General features: G+C 54.3%; 2 protein-coding genes across 9 annotated transcripts; both read left to right on the top strand.

The window, feature by feature from the left end:
* Positions 1-125: 125 nt before the first annotated feature.
* MYCBPAP (MYCBP associated protein) lies at positions 126-11,847 on the top strand. Of its 4 annotated transcripts, XM_054846353.1 has the most exons (20): positions 157-208; positions 413-466; positions 973-1,097; positions 1,680-1,839; positions 1,937-2,040; positions 2,538-2,712; positions 3,030-3,145; positions 3,884-4,034; positions 4,276-4,391; positions 5,097-5,197; positions 5,866-5,977; positions 6,324-6,513; positions 7,030-7,217; positions 7,794-7,940; positions 8,118-8,402; positions 9,224-9,345; positions 10,098-10,213; positions 10,706-10,839; positions 11,014-11,199; positions 11,700-11,847. In XM_054846353.1, exons 2-20 carry the CDS (start codon positions 421-423, stop codon positions 11,802-11,804), a joined length of 2,679 nt encoding a protein of 892 aa, XP_054702328.1. In that variant the 5' UTR covers positions 157-208; positions 413-420; the 3' UTR covers positions 11,805-11,847. The 4 variants fall into 4 exon arrangements, with proteins under 4 accessions (XP_054702329.1, XP_054702326.1, XP_054702327.1 ...); XM_054846354.1 differs by lacking the exon at positions 413-466 and having other exon boundaries at positions 126-208; positions 7,030-7,154; XM_054846351.1 differs by lacking the exon at positions 413-466 and having other exon boundaries at positions 126-208.
* Positions 11,848-14,841: 2,994 nt separating this feature from the next.
* EPN3 (epsin 3) lies at positions 14,842-24,455 on the top strand. 5 transcript variants are annotated; one of them, XM_054846358.1, is made up of 11 exons: positions 14,842-15,029; positions 17,087-17,150; positions 17,697-18,352; positions 18,764-18,882; positions 20,518-20,601; positions 20,889-20,996; positions 21,106-21,190; positions 21,426-21,734; positions 22,615-22,725; positions 23,072-23,293; positions 23,419-24,455. In XM_054846358.1, the coding sequence occupies exons 3-11, from the start codon at positions 17,782-17,784 to the stop codon at positions 23,736-23,738; spliced, it is 1,929 nt and encodes a 642-aa protein (XP_054702333.1). In that variant the 5' UTR covers positions 14,842-15,029; positions 17,087-17,150; positions 17,697-17,781; the 3' UTR covers positions 23,739-24,455. The 5 variants fall into 5 exon arrangements, with proteins under 5 accessions (XP_054702333.1, XP_054702332.1, XP_054702336.1 ...); XM_054846359.1 differs by lacking the exon at positions 14,842-15,029 and adding an exon at positions 16,058-16,482; XM_054846360.1 differs by lacking the exon at positions 14,842-15,029 and adding an exon at positions 16,058-16,497.
* Positions 24,456-24,539: the final 84 nt, after the last annotated feature.

The raw sequence follows: 24,539 nt of genomic DNA, 5'->3' as shown, positions 1-24,539 counted from the left end.
GCGCATGCGCACGATTCTCCCATCGCGGGGCGGGGCGGGGAGGGGAGCGCGGTCCTGCCCCCCGGCAGCGGTACCATAGAGTCGCGGCGGGAGGCGCCCCTCTAGGCGGCGTGGGTGATTTCTCGGTGGTGTGTGGGCGGTGTTGCCATGGCGCCCGGGCGCGGAGCGGGGCGGCGGGACGCGGCGGTGCTGCTGGGGGCCTGGCACGGTACGGCCCAACGGCCGGGGTAGCGGCGGCTGGCGGCCTGGCCCCGGGCCTGGGTCGTGTCCTCGGCGCGGCCGGAGCCGTCCTCGCCCGGCCTGGGCTTCCCCGCCGCTTCCGAGCAGTTCACTGAAGCCGCCGCGATCAGCCCTTTCCTCACGCAGTCACCCCACTTTTATTATTGTTCTTTTTCTTTTTTGACCTGGAAAGGCCACGTAATGCCACGCGTGTCGAGGAGCCAGTCCCAGCTGGAGAGACTTGCAGGTTAAGGCTACGGGGAGAACCAAACCCCTGTGGGGTGCCTCAGCTGCGGCCTGTGCCGGGGAGCGCTGCCCTGCGCCTGCCTCACCAGGGGTTTTGCTCTTTAAGAGCTATTTTGCTCTTTAGGAGCTCCTGAAAATCTAATGGCTTGCTATCGGAGCTGTGTTTGGTGAGTGTGGGGCAGGCGTGTAGGGAGGCTGTGCGCTTGTGCTTGCTCCTGGAGTAGGAAACTTCCCAGGAATTTGTTGTTCTACCTGCAGGAAGCACAGGCTGTGTTTATATCATCCGTTGTCTCTCATCTAGAATAAAGCGTAAGTCAGTTGAATCCTAGTGACCCACTTTGGTCCTTGTAGCTTCTCAGAGTTTGACGTTTTCTAGTTATAAGAGATGCTGAATTTGTTTTGTGAAAACCCAAACATAATTCAGCTGGAAATGAATAACCAGGCTGAAAGAGGAAGATGGGGTTTCCTTGGGAGACTGAAGAGAAGGTCTCTTCATCTTTTTTTCAGACAAGAAAGAAAAGACACATGAACTATCCTCCTCAACAATTGCAGAAGAGCCTGAGCCTGTTTCGTGTGTCCTGCAAGGAGATGACATCCAGGCACTTGCAATTAAGGTGGAGGACCTGGAGAAAGTATGTATTTTTACTGATGGAAAGAGCTGACGCTTTCCTTTTATTTTGTGTGTTTAACAGAGGGTCCTGCCCATTTACTTAAACTAAAACCCACTCTTGGAGTTCAGTTCTCATTCCATTTTTTTTCTGTCCTGCTTTTTATGACTTGTCAGATTGTCAGGCTCAGTTGCTAAAAGTAAAGGATTATTGGTCCTTATGCAATCTTTTCTAATGGAAAGATAAGACATGTGCCCATTCAAAATTACATTTCCAAATTCTAGCCTAATAAGACGTAGAAGTTGTTTAGTAATATTACCACTTCCCTTCCAAAGCTCGGGTCAAACTGTGTGAGTGGCAGCATTTGCCACCAAGTGACACAACAGAAAACTATTGGGAAAGTGATTTAAAACTCTTTTCCCTGCCCCAATTATGAAGCAGAGTAATGCAGTAACTAAGCTGGTATCTCCACGGTCGTGTAACGTGCCTCTTAGGGCAGGAACAACCTGTACTGATGTGACTTCTCTCTGTATCCTAGAAGGCTCAGACAGAATGAAGGTGAGTCAGTACATACCTAACTGCAGTGCAACTGTTTATTTTCTGAAGCTCCATGCTCCACGCCTTCCCCATGATGCTGGGAGAATTCCAGTTAGGAGGAAATACCTCGTTCGAAAATATCAACCCAAAGAGACAAAGAAGACGGCACATCTCCTCGTAGCATATCCTGCTTTCCCAAAGGCACCCAGGGAACCGCTGACTTTTTCTGGTAGGGTTAAACTTCACATCTTACCTTTGGATTTTGGTTTTGCGAAGCCTAGCTTTAGTGACTCTGGGATTGGGGGTTTTTTGTGTGTGTGTTGTAGGACCAGAACTGTTTGGTGATGGCTGTGAAAAGATTCTCCCCCATCATATTTTGGGAAGTCTCCAGGAGTTCAAGATGGAAGCCTTGGCCAGGGGAAACAATCAGGTTGGTTTGTAAAGTTACAAAAATGCTGCTGTGTGTCGCTTTTCTGGAGGTGGAGTGCAGTGCCTACAGTACCTTTCGATGCTTTCCAGCACCTATCAGGAGCAGGTCAGGCCTGAGGTGTGGTTTTCCCAGCCTTGTCATCCTCTGGAGGAGGGCTTGCCTTCAGAGAAACTGCACCAGCAGGTTTTCAAGTCCTGTGTGCAGGAGGAGGTCACGGAGGGACGAATTACAGAGGCTTCCTCTTCCATACATGCTTCTGCTGATGGCGTCAGGCTCACAAGGGAAGAGCTGGTGTTGCAGCAATGCCATTGCTCGAGTCTAATTACTCAGATAAATCCTTCCATTGTTTCTCAGTGTGTTCCTAGTACCCTGGTTTTGTTACCTTCAGAATGGTCAGGTAAAAGTACTGACAATCTGAAGAATTCTTTTCTCCTCCATTCTCATTGTGGTGGCCGTGTGTCCATAAACGGTTAATTTAACATTTCCTTTCTCTTCAGATAGCAGATTTTATTGAGGTTTCTCATCAAGATGTTACTGCAGCAGCTTTAAAAGAGGAATATGGAGAAGAGAAGAAGAAAAAGGTTCCTCAGAGTCCCCTAGCAGAGCACAAAGCTCTTCAGAACTGGCACCGTAATATGGCAATCAGGAAAAAGCAGGAGAGATATTTAGGAGGTGAGAAAAGCTGAGGCCTTGTTCTTTAAAATTCTGTGTGCAGATGGGGCAGTTTGATGGCACCACAACAAACTGGAATAGTCGTAGCTCGCTGAGGTTAATCCTCTTGCTGCCGCAGTCTACTTCAGTGTTCTCAGAGCTCCCCGTGCTGCTAGTGCCAGTGGCCGTGGGTGCTGTGGGGAGGTGAGCTGGAGGCTCTGGCTGGGAGAGGGACAGTGGTTTTGGTGGGGGACAATGTAAGGGGGTTACATGTGAATGATAGGTAAAGGGTATGCCCAAAAGCGCAACACTAATGATTTGAGGTTCCTCCTTTATAGAAATTCTTCAGAGGCCAGAGAATGAATTGCTGATGACCGTCTCTGAGGATTACAGGCAAATCCAGGAAGAACGTGACCTCATTGACCGGAGTCTCCCTGCCCTGTTTCCTGGAAAGGTGAGAGGCCCACTTCCTCTGCATCCTGATTGCTCTCCTCTTGTGAAAGAGTTAAGATGCTGGTGCTATGAGTAACATCTGTGAAGATCTGTCATTAGATATTTATCAAAGCCACTCTAAGTCTTTCAGTCTACTGTGCAAGCAGAGCTTTCAGTGACTTTAAAAATAAAAACATGAACTGTGCTATCCGTACCAGTCAGAGGAAAGTGGTGGTGTGCTTTGGCTCGTTGCTAATGAACTGCTGTACATGGGAAAGTGCCATTTCTTGATTTTCACCAAAGACTGTCATGCGCTGGGAAGTGGCATGGGAGTGTGCTGCTATTGCTTTTCCAGGGACAGAAAGATCTGATAGCTTCAGGCTTGAATTTTAGTGATTGCCATGGAGAAAGGGGTATGGGTAAGTCAGGAGGATTATGGGAGTATCCTATATTAAAATTATTTTTTTACATTTATAGCACTATCAAAGAATTTGCATTTGTTTGAGGCATTATTTTAATACCATTCAGCCTTCATGTAGCACTTGATAGAAGAAAGTTCTTTTGTCTTTGACAGCAGCCTGATAGAAATTTTGGCTTGCTCTGTAGAACATGATAATTTATAGACTTTTAAAATGTTCATATAAGCAGAGTTAGACCCCTTTTATTTTTTTTTTTTATTTTTTAGCTTCTAGTCCCTGTGAAAATAGCAGGCAGCCATATTGGCTGAAAGTGTCAGTGAGAGCCTTGTTTTCTGCTCTAGGGTTACCGAAGAGGAAGCGAGTTCTGGAGCCAGCCTGAGCGTATTGGAGATGAACTCACTGGCCTGACGATGACGCTGACTCAGAGAGAACGTGGCTACCCAGAGCCAGTCACTCATGTGGGGAAACCCCACACTGTCCGGAGGGAAACGGGTAAGGGAGTGTCACAGAGAGGTGATCCCACATAAACGGGTTACAAGTGTGGAGGGAGAATGAAACGGTGACTCCTGCGAGTATGGAGACTCGCATTGTAGTTGTCCCTTCTGATAGGTGCAGCACAAGCTACTTCCTGGTCATCTGTTGGACCTCCTCTTTAAAACACCATGAGACCAGAGTGAAATTAATAGGTGTGTGGGTATGTAGACAGTGAGCTCCTGTATGGGTATTTCCACAGGTCTGAAGTCTCCAAAGAGGATCCCTTTCCATCTAACCTGGGATAAGAGTCTTTTCCTGAAACATCGACGGCAGCAGCTGAAGTCTATCCTAGAGGAGCTAGATTTTTATAAGCCGGTAAGAATAGAGGAGCAAGGACATTCTTTTCATCTCTCGTCTCTTGTCAGATGCTGTAGAGTAACATAAAATTGCCAAGAACTGGATCTGAAAAAGCATTAGGAATCTAAAACTTAGTCCCACAGTACTTTTCTTGGGAGTTCCCACATTTCCAAAGGTTCACACCCATGAAAGAGTTCTCTAGCCTCACTAAGGGTTGGATGGAGTGGACTAGGAGCCTCAGAATAGGACCCCGAACCAGCAGCATGCAGCTGCTAAGACCTAGGCAATAAAAACCCTGCCAAGTACTGGTGTAGGGCTTTGATTTAGTGCCTCAGGGCAGAGGGAAGACACCTTTACCCATGTGGAAGACACGCATCTGAAATACTGTCCTGAAGGCAGGTAGCCCCCTGTCCTAAAAACTGAACAATCCTCACCTTTTTTTTTTCTTGAAACTTGGCTCTGGGGATGAGAAAAGTGTGTGAAAGGAGACTTTTCCCGTCCATGCATCGTTTGTATTGGGGAATGCAGTCATGTAGGATTCTTGGGAGACCCAGAATTGGTTTCTTCCTGTGTCTCTTGAACATTCATTGGATGCATCTAAAAACCATCCTAGGAGCAAGATATCTCAACTGCACTTTACTTGACTTGGTTTGTCTGGTATTTTAAACTCCTTTCTATATTAAAAAGAGGAATTGTGAGTTGGCTATTTTTTTGTGTGTCCAGGATCTGGATGGACTGGAGGTGATCGGTAAAGGACAGCCTTTCACATCTGTCTCAACAGAGCCTTTTCTACATTCCACCGCTTCTGAAGAGTCTGAGACCCTGTAAGTTTTACTTTGTGGCAGAAATAAAGAATTTTGGGTCTGCACCACCAGTCTGTAAAGGTATCCTCAGCAGTTCTTATCCAGAACGGAGAGGACTCTCCACCGGGGAACAAGAAAATGCATATTCTAATATTATAATCACCAGATTTAGGAATCAAGCAGTTCCTTTGTGCCTCGGGGCCTTGTGCCGAAGGAGCAAGAATCAGAGTAAGCTTTGGGTTGTTTTTTGTTTTTTTTTTTTCTGAGGTCTTTCCTCCAGTCTTCCCTCTGTGTGGCTCCAGAGGTTACATTAGGCAGGGTGGGGATTCTGCTCTAAATTACCTCCATCTGCTTGTCTTTTTCCAGCCTTCCACTTCCATCCTTAATCTGCCTTTTTTCCCCGTCCCGCCCCTCTGTAACGGGCACAACCCGAGGGCCTCTTCTCCTTATTCGGTCATATACCCATTGGCAGGTATCATTCTTTAATATTCTGGCTGTCCTGTCCTTGATGGTGACAAGTAGCTAGCTGGAGTTTACCACATCTGCAGGGCTCTGTCCTTAAAGAGGTGACTGTGTGGAAAAGCATTAGTTGGGATTATTTCTTATAGGGTCTTGTAAATCACCCCTGGTTCTCCCCTCTCTGAAAGTGAATTTCACTCCACGAACATGCTGGCTTTTTTTTTCTTTAGCAGTGACTCCTTAAGGGACTACCCCGATGTGGTTCCAGAAGCAGTACTGGGTCCATCTTTAGATTTCTGTGGCCAGCCTGCTCGTTGGATCAACTGCACCACTTCTTGCAGGGTAATTGTGCACTTTTTGTTGTTTAGTCTAGCTAAGCCTGCTTGAGTTCTCAAGTCACAGCTGTACAATGAGTGTCACTCCCAGGCCAAAGAATGGGTGATTTATTCTGAGCATAATAGAGTATCCCTATGTTTGCTCCAGAGAGATCTAGAAACAGAAGGGGTTGCTCTGTGGTGTGAAGCTTTGGTTCCCAGGCGGTCTCTGTATTATGGCCACTTCATTGGACCTGCCTTACAAGTTCTCCTACCAAGGCTCAGCCTCTTATTTGCGATATGACTTCAGGCAAGATAAATCCTGCCAGACAGAGCAGAAATTGTTATCTTTGTCTTTTTCCTCTTCCTTGTAGGATGAAATTGGCATTGCTGCCCGGCTCACCTTTGAGACTTTGGCTGGTGAGAAAGCTGAAAGCTCCCTGAGGGTGAGCAATGATGGCACAGCTGCCATCTGGTATGACTGGATGAGGCTCCCCCAGCAGATCCCCTCCAGAGAAACCAAGGGGAAGAGGATGCAGTGTTTTTACTTTGATACCAGACCAGGTATGAGAGCTGCTGATCTCTGAGATCTTTGTATGTAGACCAGAGAGGATGTGTTCAGGAGTTAGGAGATGTGGAGTCTGACTAATAGCAGAGCAAGCCTGCTGGGTGATTCTCCTTAGGAAGCCACTCTGGGCATCAGAGCTGACTCACACCAAAAGAGGTGTGCGAGGCAGATCCCTTTTGTGGAACTTAAAGGACAGGAGGTTGCTCCTACACTGAATGTAAATGGATGGAATGTTGAATTGAATCATTTTCTGATGGAAAACTGGGCGTAATCTGCCAAAGAGAGTACTGAGCTTGCTGTAAAAGGAGCGTGCAATGGAAATAACACCAGTTCAGTAATATGGTGACTGAGAATAAATCTGGAAGGAGAAAAATAGCTGGATGAAGTGTGACAACCAGATAAGCTATGGGGAGTCTCATGCGGAGATAAGGACACTTGGTATGGGGTTGGAAAAGGGTCAAGTTAACCAGGTGGTTTCTTGCAGACTGATGCATTTTTATCTTTCATTTCAGGTGTAATTTTGCCTGGGGAAACTAGGAAGTTTTCCTTTCTTTTCAAGTCAGAGGGAGCAGGCATTTTCAGCGAGTCCTGGGAATTTAGGACACATCCTCTATTATTAGGAGGAGCTCTGCTGCAGGTGACCCTTTGGGGAATTTCTGTGTACGAGGATAAATTGGCTGACGTCCGAGAGAAACTGGAGGTAACCAAGCATGTAACTGGGTAACTGCGAGCTTTGAACTTAATATGCAAATAGAGGATAAGGGTGGGAGTGAATGACATGGTATTTTTATTGCTCTGCAATTAGGGCTGAGAGGGAGATGATTATTTATTTACAGAACATCTCTGCATACTTGAGCAGGTTTGCTAAATAAAATGGAAGATCTCTGCAGTCTATTGTAATGTTGTTAATAAAGACATGATTGTGTCTCCTTAACTGTTCGCACTGGTCCTTTAAAGAATGAATTTTCTGTTGGTAATGAATTTCATTAGTTACTTAGTGGGGATGGGATTATGTGTTGTACGCTATGGTATCAGTGAAGGTATAAATTGAAAATTACACTACACTTTGAAAAGTACAGTTTGGGGAAGGATTTGTAGGGTTTATTTGAAAAGCTGTTGTAAGTATTGCTCTGCTTAGCAGGGTTTGCAGTTATTCTTGTCCTTGTAACCCTATATATAACGTATACATGTGGTTACTAGCGTGGGTGTGAATTTGTTTGTGTGTCAGTGCATGGAACAGGGACTCACACATGTTATTCTTCTTGTGGTACCTCAGAGTGACCTGGCTGCTCAAGAAGGTGCTACGATAGTAGAAGGGAGTCTGAAAGAACTTCTTGTCCGAATTCGCACCCCAGAGCACACTCCGTCTCCTGTGGGTGCCTATGCCACTGAGGAAGAGTTATTTCAGCAGAAGAATCCCAAGGTGAAGTTTGCTATTTGATGGGCTGCACAACTGAAAGCAGGGAGGGAAGACCCGTGGGGCTGGTGCATCTCTGGGTTTTCTGGAGGTGGCGTAGTCTGCCATAGTGGCTTTAACAATTAGGTTTGCAGAAGAAAGGCATAGCTCATTTCACTATTTGCCTTTTCCCTTTTATCACAGTTGCATTATCAGCATCGTGTGGTAAAGCAGCTGCATGAACTATGGAGACAGCACATGACTGTTCCTTCAGCCTTTGAGGAGAAGGTGCCCTCGGGCCAGAAGAGCACTGTGGAGGACGTGCAGTGCCTGGAGAGTACCTCAGAGGCTCTCTCCGCTCAGACCAGCACCACAGAGGTGCCAGCTTGGAAGAACACACTCGAGGAGGCTCCAAGTCAAATGATGAATGTGGAGGATGAAGAACCAGGCCCGTCAGGATGGAACCTCTCCTTTGAGGACTTTAAGCAGGTGGTCACCCCTGTTCTGCCTAGTGCTATGACAAGCTGATGGCATCTTCATTTTCCCTACAAATAGCCTGGCCGACCCCAATGTCAGCCCACCCAAAGGTCTACTTCCAATGTGCTGCAAGTTAGAGATGATTTGTGATGTGTGTCGCAGAAAAGCACTTCAGCTCTGCCGACCACACCCTCAGTGCTCTTGTAGAGATTCCCAAGAGAGGCTTTGAGGGCTGTTGTGTGAAGAAGAAAAGAGAACCACACAATGTCATAGATATTTTAAGCTCTTCCCCCGTTAGCTTTCTGTCATCCCAGGACTGAATGCGGGGGACAAGCTAATCCTACAGCCTCCTGTGGCTTCCCCAAGGGCTCTTCTCCTTGGAGAGACCTTCCTATTCATCAGAGCACTAAGGGGGCACTCATCACAGGCTGTGGATAAAGTACAGACCTCCCTAGATTAAAGCGAGGGTGGTTTGGATTCTGCCAGCACAGTTTTTCTGCGGAAACCCTTGGAAACCTCTCTGCTGCTTTTACAGCTAATCTCTACTTCGAAGTCTTCTAGCTTGCTAGAATCCCCATTCTACAGCATACCTGTGAAGTTGCAAAGGAGCTTACTGGGGGGGTCTGGGATTGCTCCCCAGATCTTGGGTTGCGTGTGCACCTTGGCCAAATCCCAGCCATATAGGAGGCCACACGTGGGTGTGTAAGTGCCCAGTGCAACTGCTTTCAGAGTGGGAAGAGAGCCGTGATGTGCTCCGTTGAGCTCAGGGTCCAGATGACTGAGAACGAAGACTGAGGCATGCTCCATAAACCCTGTGTTTTGTCTCACATCAGGCTATAAAGTCAATCCCCGAGGAGGAGCAGCGAGAAGCAGCACTGGCCCGGCTCAATGAGGCAGCACTGGAGCTGTGTGTTGAACAGAGGCCAGCTCAGTCAGACCTTTTATATCAAACCTGGTGCGTTACCTTTGCAAGATAAAGCTTGGAAATGCATCCTGTGATCAACAGCCTTAGCAAGCTCTGTTGCAAGCGTTGTGATTCAGAGTGCAGATCATTATATGAGGTCTAGAAGTCGTCTTTACGCTCTGGTTTTTTATAGGTTAATTGTAGCAGCTGTCTAGGACCCAAATGCTTTTTTTTTTTTCTTTTTTTTTCCTGAAGATAAGTTTAGAATATCAAATTCATGGAATTTTGGGGAGTATACAAGATTATTTCTGACAAGATTATTCTAGTCTGTATTTATGAAACCTTTGGGTAATTTTCTGTACCCTTTTACTCAGATAACTGTATCCTCCCTCATACAGTCTCTCTGTTCTTTGCTCAAGCTTTCAGACTGTAAACATATCAACAGCTTCTAGTTGCTTCTAAATTAGAAGGAGGCAGATTCTTTTTGGTAAACACAGAGAGCAGGTCAATGCTGATTTACCAACATGTTTTATGTTGAAGAGCAGGAGACGTAGTTTCACAGTAATATTTATGGCTCTATATGAGTCCATTGATTTGCAAACCATTGAGACCTCAGAGGATTCTAACATGAGGAAAGTAATTTAGCTTCCCTCTGCACTGATTTTTAGATGGTGGGTGCTATTTTATTGGTTTAGTTGGACAGAGCAGCTCTCGGCTCTAAGGTGCCTTCACTCCTGGGCACAAGGTTCAACGAGATGGCGATTGCTGTACTCTCTCCCTTCTGATTCAGATACTTTTCTCAGTCTCCAGCTGTGGCGTGAAACAATTGATGGTCTGGTGAGTCGCTCTCTGAAGCTGAGATCCCTGCTTGGCTTGCCTGAGAAGGACACCTATGTAGACGTTGTTCCAGAGGAAGCAGGTAAACGGCAGTTTTAGCACAGCAGCCAGTTTCTGTGGACTGTTGGAAATCCAGAAAATGTGCTGAATTTTAACTGAAATGGAAATTTCAGCAGTTCCCCCTCAAAGCTTTTATAAGAAAATACATCAGAAAAAATGGCAGGTTGCGTGATACTAATTGTGATCTGTGGTTTGGCATAGTTAAAAAAACACTGCGCAAATAAGCCTTTTAATTTAGCTAGATGTAGCCATGGTTTTCACACAGACTAACCCAGAAAACCTTATCTCACTATTAGCTGTCTTACAGGCTTGTTCTGATACACGTCTGAGACCTGTTCTTATTTAAACAAAGTACTCTTCACGGCATTGTTTTTCAGTGCAGTACAGCTCAGATTAATGAAAAGAAGGAAATACATTGCAAAAGTAATATACTTCCCTTGCATAAGCGTAGTGGGCTTGTCTTTCTGGATGTGAAAATGTTGCTTTTGGGTAATTTAAATTCTTTCTTTTGTAGTGGAAGTAAAGCAACCTATAAAAGGAGGAAAGGAAGACAGAATGACCATTAAGAAGGAAGAGAGAAGGTCATTTGGTGGTAAGGATAAAGAAGGCAAAAAAAGAACAACAAAGACGGCAGGGAAAGAGAAAGAGGTATGTGTTGGGATGCTTGTTGGAACCAAAGTGCTGGGGACAGTGTGATCCATTCTGAGGTTGTGTATCCTGAGTTTGAGCTGATTTCCAACCCAGTGAAAGAGGTGCATCTTGTAACAATCTGAAAGGTGTTCTGACCTATGACACTTTTTGTGTGTGTCTGTCCCTGAATAGGAACATCCAAGCAGCAGAAAGTTAAAAGTAAGAGATGAGAAAAAGCTGAAATCTTCCACTTCATCGCAGGAGGTGAAAGAGGGCGCACAGCCCATGGAATCTATAGCTACAGATGGAGTAGAACCTCCTCAGGAGCAGGTGGACCCTGTTCTGTTTGGGACATACCAGGAAAAACTTTATATTGAAGTGAGTCTGACCAAAGCTTATGTCTTTGTTTTTTATTTTGTTATTTACTTGTAAGCTTACATTGAAGCTTAGGTGGAGACGTAAGTGTTTTGTTAAACTCGGAAGACTGACAAACATCCATCTGTAATTCTGTAGCAAGGTAAGCGTGAAATACAAAGTAGGATGTCCTTTATTCCAGCCTGGAATCTGTTAACATAAATCTAGCCGTCGCATAGCCACATGCAGGATTTCTATCTGGGATGTCTTTAGCATGCTTGTGGACTCTTGAGGGATCAGCAGAATTAATTGTATCTCAGATAATGTTAAACACACTTCATAGCCAGAGAAATTATTACTAGAGCTAAGCTCTGTTAGCAGGCAGCCGCTTTTATGTGGTTGTGTGCATGCCCATACGTTAATGTGCTCCTGCATGAGAAACCACCTCTCTGTCTGTCAGTCTTGTCATCAGCATTACTTCATATGTTTTCACTGCAACTATCTTCTGTTAATTTCTGCTGCAGGTTTACGGGCTGCTGGATTCAATGGTGAGCAAAATGGTTTCTTTATTTGAGGAACTAAAGAAAAAAGGTGCTCTGAAGTGGGAGGGTGAAGCCCTTTGTAACTAGAAATAGAATTGCTTTTAAAAAATAAATAAAACCATATTTACACGGATCAAGTGGAGATTCTTCTTTCTGAAGTGATGCAGTGGTTACAAATACTGGGCTGCCTCTCTTCTGACATGCTGTTATGCGAGACTAGTGCTAGATCATCTGTTACTTCTACAGATGATCACTTGCCAAGAAGAGACAAGGCAAGAAATATCACAGCCTCAGAAATCGTTAAGACTAGAAAATACTGGCACTTCTGCTACGGAAGACGAATTGAAAAGCGCCAGCCAACATGAGATATGTCTTATTCCTTGTTTCTCAATCTTGCTTGGCTGGCAGGTGAGTGAGCAGAGTGTCCCTTGTACTCATGAGCCCAAGTACCGGGACAGTTACTGAGAAAAATCCGTCCCATTATTGACCTGGCATATGTCAGTGAAGTGCCACCTTCCTGTTAAGCAGCTGGATGGCATTCCCCAGAAAGGCTTTGGCCCTGTAGAGAAATGACATCAGTGTAGATTATTAACTGAGGTTTGTGATACCTTTGGAGTTCTCAAGCAGCAGATCCACGCTGAGCGTTGCTGTTACAACTTCTGTACATCACTGCGCAGTGGCACCAGGCGTGTGCCTCAGGCACGTGCTCTTTTACATTGGCAGCCGTGCTGACACGCGTCCTGGAGCTGCACCTAGTGTAAAATAACTGTTCCTTCTGCAGCATTGTGTTCTTTTGCTTTCTCACTTCAACTCATGTGCTGTCTCTGGCTCCCGGCAGTACCATGGCAAAGTGCAGCTTATTTTTTTTGCTGGCTTGGTGAGACCCCTCATGTTTTGAGGCGCTTTCTCTTAGCAGGGTGCGGGGAAGTACTTTGGCTTCTGTGGACGCCAGGAGCCTCTTCTGGCTTAGCAGGCACGAACCCACAAAGGGAATGTCTCTGCTCAGCATTCCCGTAGTGAGAATTTCAGCAACATTTTGAGAATTAGAAGGAAAAAGGCCTGAAGTTGGGGTGTGTCTCGCAGGCTCTGACAATAGCTCCTGCCTCCCTGGAGATGATTATCAGCTTGCGAATATGCCCAACTCAAACAGCTTGAGCCATCTGTTTCTAAACAAGAGGGAGTCTGCACATTATAGAGGCAACGTGATTGTCTCAGAGGCAGGAATACTTTTATTTGGTATCTTTACCTTAAAACATGGCAATGCCCATTCACATGATCCATGCCTCCAGCCTGTAGCTCCATGTATTACCTCTAGTCACAGGAAAACCGGTTAATACGAAAACAGGTAGATGGAGTTCCACGTTAGTTGAGTACCATGGAAGAATGTCCCACACTGGTCTTTCCTTCCCTTCCACGGGAGGAGCCTGGTGGCCCAGGGCAGGTGGGTGGCATAAGAACTTCTGCAAAGGAGAACAAACCTGAATGCTGTGCATAGTCTAATTTTTTGTCATGAATATTGGCAATGCCTCTTACAGCCTTGGACAAGAGTGTCCTCAAGGGACGAGGGACAAGCAGCGCCCAGGAAGGGATGTGCTGGACCAAAGAGTGCAATACTCTGCTGTCTGGCTGCTGCAGCGTGTTCTGAGCCAGCTGCTTTTTTTTTTTTTTTTTTTCTTTTGCATTGATTTGTGGAAGTTACATGACTGGAACTGCAGTGGAGTTAGAGCTGGCTTCCACAGAACACCTCTGGAAACACGTACCCTCACTGACAGGCCTGGTGTGAGATGGGGGTTCTGCCATTAGAGCAGAGACCTTCAGGGTTCTGAAGGACGCGTGGATGCTCCTGTCCCTGTAATGCCAAGTCCTAGCAGCTAGGCAAGGAGAGTATTCTTTCTCCTCTCCCAAATGTGAGCATTATTTGTATTAGTGTTAATAATTTGTGTTGTGTTTGCTAAATAACAGAGGTGAGCGACCTTCCCGGCCTTGGGAGTGGCATACCAAACCCATCGTGTGAGTCAGGGCCTGAAGACACCGTAACTATTGGAGAGGCCGGGAAGGGGGATTCCAGGAAAATGCTGCAAGCAGAAGGTGACATGACAGCACCTTCTCAATGCAGAGGGGTCTGGGTGAGCAGCCAGCTTAGGCACTGGGAGCAGAGGAAGAGGAAGGCCTGGCTCTCAGGCAGCCACAAAGAATGCCTCCCACCACCCGAGCTGGGGTGTTCTCCAGGTTGACCTGGAGGATGGTTTGGATGCTGGAGGCTGCAGCCAAGAGTGGGACTAGATGCACATTCGGCTTCCATGGCCAGAGCTTCTTGGGAAAGCCAGGCTGATGAGATCTGCAAAGCCCTGGGAGGCACGTGGCCTCCCCCCTGCCTTCTCCCTGCCACCCAAGGCAGGACCTTCAGTGCTGGGGCCTGGGGCAAGATGAATCTCAGCTCCACGCTTTGCACGGCGAGACCATCGGCAGGCAGGCACGTTCCTGCTCCAGAATGTCTCGGTGCACAGGAGATGCTTTCCATTATGGAAAATGTCAGTGATATTAAAAAGATTATATATATCCATAATACTTGAAGGCCTGTCAGTGATTAAAATGGAAGGCAGAGGCCGGGAGAGAGGGGGTGGCATTGAAAGGATCGAGAGACATGACTTATTTTGTCATGTCATCTGATGCCTCCCTCTCTCCCCCAGCCAGGCTCTGGGAGCTGTTCAGAGCAGGGGAAGAATCTGCTCCAAATTTAGATCCCGGGGAAAAAAAAAAAATAAAAAAAAAAATTAACATGCCCAAATTGCAACTGTGGCCTTGGGTGCCAGAGAGGGAGCTGCATTACTGGGGGTGGGGTGGGGAGGGTCGGCATCCCTCTGAGCTGCTTCCGAGCCCGAGGATGCTGATTTCTGTTTAAAAATAATGGGGGGAGGAAAAAAAAAATAAATAAAGCAAAGCATGCAGCAGCAGCAAGCAGCGACTGGCTGCCTGCCAGCGAGGGGCAGTGACTGAGCATTTGCAGCATCCCCGCCTCCCGCATGGGCAGGGGCTCGGCGCCGCATCCCCCGCGGCCGGTACCGCACCGCGCTGCACCGCACCGGGGGGGCCGGTGGGGGGGGGGAGGGGGGAGCTGAGCGCCTCTGCCGGTGCCCGGGCGGGAGCCGGGCCGGGGCTCGGGCGGCCCCGAAGGGGTTAAGCCGGGACCTGCCGCCAGGACCTGCCCAGCCAGCCCGGCAACTCGGCGGCGCGCAGCAGGCAGCGGGCGGGCTGCGGCCGCCTCCAGCCCGCTCCCACCGGCACGGCGGGGCCGCGCTCCGCTCCGCGCAGGTAAGCGGGGCTGCGCGCCCCTCGGCAGCCGGGCTGCGGGGGGAGGAGGAGGAGGAGGAAGAGGAAAGGGGGGGTGGAGGAGGAGAAGGAGGAGGAGGAAGGTTCTGGACGCCGGAGCACCGCGGGCCGGGGGATGCCGGGCCCCGGCAGGCAGCTCGGTGGCGCGGTGCCTCCCGGGCCGGGCTCGGAGCGCCGGGGCCCCGCGGAAGGTGCAGTGCGGCCCCCGGGCGGGCGGCGAGAGCCGGCGGCGCGGCCGAGGGCTCTGCCGGGAGCGTTTCCCTGCCGCTCCCTCCATGTCGGGCGCTGCTTCTCCCAGCCCCGCACCTGATTAGGGATGGAGCGAGGCTTTAATCCCCCCCCCGGCCTGCCTCCCTCCTCCTCCTCTCGTCTGGCCCCTCTGCCCTCTCCTCCTTCCCCCCATCCCCTCCTGCTCCCCTCCATGTTATTCCTCCTCGCCCCCCCCACCCCCCCGCTTCGCCTCCGCAGTCCACTGCGCCGGGCCGCGGGGCGATGGGGACCTGTCCCCGCACCCGTCTGTCCTTCTCCCACCTGGCAGCCTCTTGCTCAAGGTCACTGCAGTAATTCCATATGAGCTGCCGGGTGCTGCCGCCTTATCTCCCGCACAGCTTCTGTTTCACTCCCTTTATATTCCGGGGAGCGGGGGGGGGGTGGTGGAATATTGTGTTCAATAAACCCCACTGCTTTTAGCACCGCTGGCAGCGCTCCAGCCGGGGCCACGCTCCTCTCACCCCTGCCCCAGCCCCTGCTTCCCATCTCTTCCCACGCAGACTTCCCAGGCCATCTCGTGGTGGGCAAAGTCCAGCTGGGATCAGGTCTCCGGCTGGGACAAGCGGTGCTGGAGCCCATCATGCTGGACCTGGGGTTTGTCCTGCCAGGAGACCTGTTGGAGGCAGGAGGGACTGTCCTGCCCCGGAGGAGGAGTACCGGTGTTTGCCGGGCCGGTGGCACCTTTGGAAAACGCGACTTTATCTCCTGCCTGGAGATAGCAGAGCGTGGAGCCAAGTCCCGGAGGACTTTGCTGCGTGGCTGCCCTTGTCCCGAAGGCGTTTCCACACCAGGCGGGCAACAGTGCAGCCGTCCACACCACGGGCTCTCCTGCCGGGATCCAAAGGCCACGGTGACGGGCTGCATTGCGAAAGGGAGTTGATACAGGGAAGCGTCTCAGGAGAAACTTTGGCTGCCCGCAAGCGTGGCGGTGCCAGGCTCCTCTCTGACTCACGGGGGACGTCGCCGGCAGAGCCATGGGGCTCCCGGCTGCTGGCCCATAGGAGCAAGAGGTGCCGGACCGGTCGCACGGGTTGCACGGGAGTGTGGCAGGTGCCGTGCGTGGCTCGTGGGCACGTCGGCACGGCTCCGGCCCAGCTCCAGCAGGAGGGAGTAGTGTCCCGAGCCGGGAGAGGGCTGGACGTGGCGTGGGGCTGCGGACCAGAAGGTACTGGCACCCAAGGTGGGTGGTGGGATGGATACCGGTAATCGCTATCCGCAGGCAGCTGTGCCGGGGGAGATATCTCTCTGCCCGCAGGCCTTATCTAACATTGCCTGTGAGTTTCGTTGCAGCGGCAGTGGGAGCTCTGGGAGCAGCCCGTCTCCCCAGCCCTGTGGTGCAGCCCTGCCGGGGGCAAGGCAGCTTCAGGCAGCCTCTGCCCCCCGGCTTTGCTTAGCCCGCTGATAAAACGAGGGTAGATGGTGTCTTCCCTCCATGCAGGGAGAAGGTGAGGATTAGGGCTAGCTTGGAGTAGGGGACAGAGTGATGATGGGCTCACGTAAAGATGGGTCCAGACTGACCCGCATGATTTTGCATCCCCGTCGGGTGCAGTGTGTCCCAAGGATGGGCGCTGCCTGCTGGGGAGGTACCAGGGCAGCTCCGGTCCGTGCCAGCCCCTGCCGCCCCTGGTCTGGGCACAGAGAAGGCTCAGGCAGCTCGGGGGTTTTCGAAGAGGGGGGGTTGTGTTATCCATCCTGCTCGCTGACCTGGTGCTGCAGGATAGCATCCTGAATTCACAACCCTGCATCAGCATGCGCTTCTGTACCCACAGCCTCTTGCAGAAGCAAAATTATCGAGTTTGCTGGGAAAACCCACCCGAGCGGCTGCCAGCGCTGGTAAGTGGTGGCAGGCTCTGAGTCACGGCAGGGTTTTGGTTTTGCACGACGCGTCCTCGATGGCACTGAGAGCCTTGGGGCAGTGGCCGGGGCGAGCGGGGCTGTGTGCAGCCACAGATAGCGCATCTGGGGGTACAGGGGAGCCCTTGGCTGGTGTGAGGGCTGGGGGGCCTGAAACAAGCTTTGCCAGGACGGTGAGGCTGAGGCAGCCGGGATCTGGAGGAGGGAGCTACCATTTTCAGGTGGTTACTTTTAGAAGCAGAAGTGCAGGGTAAAATCTCCTCCAAATGTTGCTGAATCTGGAGCCAAATCTCTTGGCGGCTCTGCAGTGCTGGGTATCAGCTTGCTATGAGATTTTTTTTTCCCCTTGAACATCCCACGTGTCTTTGGGTTAGCGAGCGGTGGCAGCCCGGCAGGGTGCACCTGATGCCCCGATGATGGGCGCTTCCACCTTGAGAAGTGTCCCAGGTGCCAGCCGGGGGCTCTGGGGTTGGGTCTCGGTGGCTGCGGCGATGCTGAGGTCTCTGTCTCTGTTCCCTGCTGCAGGCACCGGTGAGGCTGTGACCGTGAGCGCTCATCCCTTCTCCACCATTCCTGCCTGCCGCCGGCGGGTCTCCGGCACCCCACAGCCATGACGACCTCGGCGCTGCGCCGGCAGGTGAAAAACATCGTGCACAACTACTCGGAGGCAGAGATCAAGGTGCGGGAGGCCACCTCCAATGATCCCTGGGGACCCCCCAGCTCCCTGATGTCGGAGATCGCCGACCTCACCTTCAACACGGTGGCCTTCGCCGAGGTCATGGGCATGATCTGGCGGCGGCTGAATGACAGCGGCAAGAACTGGCGTCACGTCTATAAAGCCCTCACCCTCCTGGACTACCTCATCAAAACCGGCTCTGAGAAGGTGACCCACCAGTGCCGGGAGAACCTCTACACCATCCAGACACTGAAGGACTTCCAGTACGTGGACCGTGATGGCAAGGACCAGGGCATCAACATCCGGGAGAAGGTGAAGCAGGTGATGGCGCTGCTGAAGGATGAAGAGCGGCTGAAGCAGGAGCGGGCGCACGCGCTGCAGACCAAGGAGCGCATGGCCCTCGAGGGCATGGGCAGCGGCAGCCACCAGGTCGCCTACGGCCGCCGCACATCACCCTACGGTGAAGACTACGGCCGGGCGCGGGGCTCACCCTCCTCCTTTAACTGTGAGTGCTGCCGGCGGGGTCTGGGGGCTCGCTCGTGGGGCTCACTGCTCGCTTGGGCTCACCGTGGGGTGGAGGCGGGCATTGCACTCAGCTTGCGCCTGCCTGGTGCCTGTCGCTCCCCTCCACCTTTTGGGGGGATGGCAGTGAAGCCCGATTCTATCCTGTGCCATGGGCAGAGGTTTGGCTGGGCCAGTGGTGAACCCCAACAACGGTGGCAGCTGGTGGTGCCCCGAGCCTGCCCCACGGCTGCTTTGTGGTGGGGAGCTCTAGTCTGGGGCTACGTCCCTTGGGGAAGCCACGCTGCGGAGCTGCGGGCATTGGGATGGGGGCCGAGGGGAGGCTGCTGATGTACTCCCCAAAATACCCCCATCCTAATGTTGCTCCGTTCACTTTTCCTTTTTCATCTCCCAGCATCATCCTCATCCCCACGGTTCGCCTCTGACCTGGAGCAAGCGAGGCCCCAGACGACGGGCGAGGAGGAGCTGCAGCTGCAGCTTGCGCTGGCCATGAGTCGGGAGGAGGCGGAGAAGGTAGGGTGGCTCTGCCTGCCCCGGGGCGTGCGCGGCCCGGCATCTCCCTGCACCGTGCCTTGTCTGTGGACATGGTGGGTCATCTCCCTGGGAGGAGAGAGAATTTTGGGGGCTTGCCCGAGGCTGGTGCATGCACCTGCAACCGCACCAGGCTGCTCACGCTGTGCCCGGCATCCAAAGTCGCCAGCAGGCAGATAGAGGCACGGCCTGTCCCTGCTCCCCATCCTCGTACAGCACCAGCCTGAGACACATCCAGCCTCCCAGACTCCAGGGTGAACTTGGGGGGGGGGGAAGTGTGTCTTCTGGATTCACCACGACCCCCCTGAACCTGGCTGCCCTTTTCTGCCGAGGGCTTCTGGACTAAGCTCCCTCATTTCTCTTGCCTTCTCGCAGAGGTTTTGGGAGGCGACACCTCGCCCGGCACTGTGGTTTGCCTGGTGGGTGGGGGGCCAGCAGCATCCCCGTGCTGGGGGCTCGGTGGGGCTGGGTGCTCCCTCCCACCAGCTGGTCCTTTCAAACTGGGCTAGAAGCAGCGCTGGAAAACAGGGCCAGGAGGAGCCGAGCAGGGACGCAGGCAGCCAGCTAGCTGCTGTCCCCAACCGCGAAACCTCCCCCAGGGCTGTCCCCTCTCCTATCTGTTGGCCACAGCCCCTTTTCCACCGAGGGTGGCTTATTTGCGCACCGGCTGAGATTGCCTCTGGCTGGCACGGCCTGTGCGGAGCATGTGGGTACAGCCGGGCACACAAAGTCAGAGGGACGTGGTGACCGAAGGGCTGCGTGCGCGGGCTGGAGGGCATCCCCCCGGCGCTGGCACCGAGCACCGTGAACTCGGCCCTGCCGGGGCAGGGGATGTGCTTCAGAGATAGCGCTCGGTGCTACCCATCTCCCCTGCCTGGTGGCGGCTCTTTGGAGATGGAGCAGAGCGTATATCCCTATTTTTGTCCTGGAATTGGAGTATTTATAGTTTCCACACGCTGCTGCAATGAGTGCTGCAGGAACACACTCTTGAAAGCGTTGCCTGTTGGAGTCCATCTGGGCTGTGCACACATGTGCACAGTCACACACGCTAGTACAGGCATGTACACACCCCCACCCCCACTGGGGTCCCCATTCCCAGCCCCGGCTGGTCCCATGCTGCCGGATGAGCGTCACAGGGTGGCGAGCAGGGCTGTCGTGGCAGTACGGGGACAGCTTCTCCCCAAAATCTGCCTCAGGTCTGGGCGCTTCTCCCCCAGCAGAGCTGGGCCAGGTGGGATTCCCGAACCAAGGCCAGTCAGTGTCACAAATGCTCAGGCAAGGGGACACCTAATCGATCTCCTCCCCTCCACCGACTGCATCAGACTCCCTGAAAACCTCCTGGGGGAGCTGCTGGCTGGCTCACTTAGGGTCATCCCAGCCTAGATGCAGCGGCCGGTGATGGGGTAGGGGAAGGAGCTGGGACAGTGGCTGCAGGGGAGAGCGGGAGCTGGTTCGAGAGTGTAGGGGGCACCGGGCTGGGGGTGTGCAGGCAAAGCCGGCTGGATGGGCGCAGAAGTGCTGTGCAGGCAGGAGAGGTGGTGGCGAGGACGGGGACCTCTGAGCAGCCCCGCGAGCCGAGGGCAAGCTGAAATGTCACCCAATTTCCTCTGTTGGCAGAAGCCACTTCCTCCAATTTCCAGTACAGATGAAGAAAGGCAATTGCAGCTAGCGCTTGCACTGAGCAAAGAGGAGCACGAGAAGGTACCTGTGCCCCGCAGCCCCGGGCGCTCCTCTCTCCTTGCACTTGGGCTTCTCTCTGGGGCGCTGGAGCCCGAAATGCCGCCTCGCTCCAGCACTTGCTTTGCTTTCGTTGCTCTGGGCTGTCTGCTGAGCACTCTCCCAGTGGGCTCGGCCCCAGAGGAGCCATCTGCTCGGATGCTGGGACTTTTCGGGCATGCGGTGGCAGCTCCTGTGCTGGGTCTGTCCCCTGGAGAAGGTGCTGGCTGCAGGGCTGCTGAGCTCATGGGCCCCATCCCTTGTCCCCACAGGAGGTGAGGGCTTGGCAAGGGGAGAACTCCCTGCTGCAGAGATCCATGGAGGAGACTGCCCAGAGCAAGGAGGAAGAGGAGGAAGAAGATAAGATGAAGAAAAGCCAGGTACAGCACTGGGGGTCTGGATGCCCACACAGCCAGCCTTGGGCTCCGGGGCAATCCCGCAGGTCTGCCCTGGGCTTCCCTCACCTCTTTGTTCCCTTTCTGTTTGCAGTCCTCTATCCTGGAGCTGGCAGATATATTCGGGCCGGCACCAGCCCCCTCCAGCCACACATCTGCCGACCCGTGGGATATGCCAGGTGAGGGCAACTCACAGGCTGCCAAAGCTTGGGACAGTGGCAGAAACCTCTCCCATGCCTCTGTCCCTCCCCAGTTCCCAGGAGCTCAACTGTAAGGACCTCTTGCTTCTTCTCGCTTCATCCGTTGCATGCCCAGGCAGTGCTACTCGAAGCTGTGGTCCCCTGGGCACATCCCCACTGCTCAGCATCCCTCCACGCCTGTTCCCCTCTTCCACAGCTCCCCTTCTTCTTTCAGATATGAAACCCAAAGTGGAGCCGGCAGCCTCTGCCTGGGCGGGTGCGCCTGACCCCTGGGTGCCTGTCCCAGCCACCGGCGGGGAGCCCCTCTCCCAGGCGAGCGCCTTGTCCCAGCAAACCTCCTCCGGGCCCTGGGATTTCCCCCCCGGCACCACTGCAGCCTCGGACCCTTGGGGCAAGGCACCCTTGTCTTCTGGCTTCCCTCCTGCGGACCCCTGGGTGACGGCATCCCCCCCCGCCCAGGTCTCTGGTTCTACGCCGGCTGCTGACCCGTGGGCTGCTGTGGCAGACCAACCTCCTAACCCTGGTAAGAGGCTTGATCGGCGTTTTGGCTTTGCTGGGGACTGCGGGCAGCGCTGGCCATCGCTGCCCTCCTGTGAGTGGGCATCCCGGGTGCCCCCCGCTTGCTCCCACAGCCAGCTCTGCAAACACCCCTCCCCGCTCTCCTGCCCTACAGCGGGACCTCTGCTCACCCCTCGGCATCCTGAAGACTTCAAGGAACTTTTAGGCTTTATCTCTGCATAATAGGCTGCTTTAATTAACATGGCACAGTTAACAGAGCCCTCCCATGGGAGTGGATAGCAGCTGCCACACTGCTCCAGCAGTGGGGCGATGGTGTGTCCCCCCCATGATACCTGTTGAGTGCTCCCCCCAAACCAGCCCTACGTGCTCTGCTGGGACGGGACGGTTGCTGCTCGCAGGTGCCGCGTTGCAGACAGAGAAGCAGTTGGAGGAGCAGCCTGTGTTTCAGAGCTCATTGCCACTCTCAGTTCCTCCTTGGTGCTTCCTCCGGCCCCACGGAGGTCCTGCGTGCGCTGCCTTCAGCTTTGGTCCCTGGGGAGGAGAGCAGAATCCGGCCTGGGGGCCAGCAATGGCTGTTAGAGCATTCCCACAGACCTGTCCCCTCCGCCTGTCCCCACCAGGGCTGGGAAAGGACCTGCCTGCTGCGGGGGGATGGCTGCGGGTAGCGTGGGGGCTGCCTGGGTTGGCGTCACCCCCCGACAGTCTGGCTCATCTCAGCCCCTGGGCCAGTGCCCATTCCCGACCCCCAGCCCCGCATCCCCTTGCCGCACACCCTCCTCTCTGTCTCCTTGCAGGCAGCCGCCCCTGCCTCTCCCCTGCCCGTACATCTCCTGCCCCTCACCTCCCCGCTTGGTCCCCTCCTCGAGTCTCACCTCTTCCCCCAGCTCCAGGGGGGGACGCTTTTGACCTGTTTGCAAAGCCGCCCGAGCCAGCCGAGCCGCCAGAGCAGGAGCCCTCGCAGCCGCCCTCCTCCGCCAAGTCCAACAGCCCCGTCGGTAAGAGCCGGGGGAGCAGGCGGGGGCCGATTCGGGCAGGTGGGGACGGTGACCTGTCCCTGCCCGTTTGCAGGGAGGCAGCTCCAGCTGCGTGCGGCTGCTCGCTGGTGTGGCCAAAGCTTGTTCCCACCTGCACCCGTGCGTGCCGTGGGCTGGGGCTGCCCAGCAGCCCGTGGTGGCTCAGGGGGAGCTCGGGCACGCCGTGCCGCAGCCTTAGCCCCACCGCATTGAGCTGTGACCCAGGGCGAGATGTGCTGTTAGCCGGCCTGCACAGTGATGGGGGCACGCCATCACCCTCGGTGTCTCCCAGCTGGCTCACGCGACTTGTCTCCCTCCCTCGCCCCAGAGCTGGACCCCTTTGGTGACCTGTTCCCCGGCACCAGGCAGGACGGGGCGAAGAGCTTCGACCTCGCCAACCTGGCCGACTCCCTGCCCGAATCCGGCAAGGAGCGGAAGGACTGTAAAACCCCCGAGGCCTTCCTCGGCCCCGCCGCCTCCTCCCTGGTCAACCTGGACTCCCTGGTTGCGCCTGCGCCAGCTTCCAAGACGCGCAACCCCTTTCTGTCGGGTAGGTGCCGGTACCGGCTGCCGGCCGGGGGCTCCGCTGGGCTGGGCAGAGGGGTGTTTGGGGGAGGAGGAGGAGGGCTGGGGATGGCATGGCTGCCCTGACGTGTCCCATCCTCTCCTCGCTAGGTCTGAGCACGCCATCCCCAACCAACCCCTTCAGCCTCGCCGAGCAGCCCAAGCCGACGCTCAACCAGATGCGGACCAGCTCACCGGTGCCCGGGCTGCCCGTGGGCCTCCCCGCCAACTCCATGACCTACAGCGCGTCCCTGCCGCTGCCCCTCAGCAGTGTCCCCGCTGCCGCTGCCGCCCTCCCTGCCTCCGCCAGTGCCTTCCCCCAGGCCGGCGCCTTCCCCGAACTCCCCAGCAACTTGCCGCAGCCTTTACTGCCGCTGAGCGGCCCCCCGGCCCCGCCGTCCGCTCCGGGGGGGCTCAACCCCTTCCTCTGAATCCACTGGACGTGCAGACTCTCTCCCCTTCCCCGGCTGTTACAGACCCCCCGGCCTTTCCTCCCGCCAAGACCTTGGGGGGGTTGGCAGTTCGCTAGCTGCAAGGGAGGGTGCCCCCCACACCAGCCCCCTCCCCATGCCCACCGGCTGGGGGGCAGCCAGCATGAGCCCCCGTGCTTGACAAGCAAGAGGGGACCCCCCTTCCCCTGCGAAGGGCAGAGCCGCTGCCGAGGGCGGTGTGGGGGCCACGGCGGGGCCCGTCCCAAGGGCTGCGGTTTGGGGGCTCCGGTGCAGTGGGCTGGGCTGGTGCACGGGGTCTCGCTGCTAGATGGGTCCCCCGGGGTAGGGGGCTTTGCCCCCGTGCCTGCGGGGAGCTGGGGCAGCGTTGGGGTCGAGGGGGGGATGGTGGTTTGGGGTTCCCCCCCCCCCCCCGCGCTCCCCTCCTGGGCAGGCGCGGGGGTCCCCGGCTGGTTCGCGCTCCCCTGGCTGTTACTTCCCCCCCGTCCCCGCCTCGCCCGCCCCTCGCCCCCTGCCCGCTCGCTGCTCCCGCCTCGGCCCCTGCAGAAGGAGCTGCGGGCAGGGCCCCCGCGGGGAACAGCCGCCTCCTCGCCCGCTGCTGGGCCCCGCGCCGGGGCGGGGGGGGGAGGGGGGCGCCGGTGCTTCGGTGCTGCTGGAGAGCGGCGGCTCCGGGCTGCCTGTGAGACAATAAAACGCTCTGACGGACCCGGTGTGCGGCTGCGGAGGCGGGCGGTGGGGCCGGGCAGGGCCCAGCGAGGAGGCCGGGCCTGGGGCGGGGGGGAG

Source organism: Grus americana, chromosome 18 (genome assembly GCF_028858705.1).
Source record: "Grus americana isolate bGruAme1 chromosome 18, bGruAme1.mat, whole genome shotgun sequence".
Classification (NCBI taxonomy): Eukaryota; Metazoa; Chordata; class Aves; order Gruiformes; family Gruidae; genus Grus; species Grus americana.
Note: the sequence above shows the minus strand (reverse complement) of the source record. Positions and strands in the feature narration are given on the sequence as shown.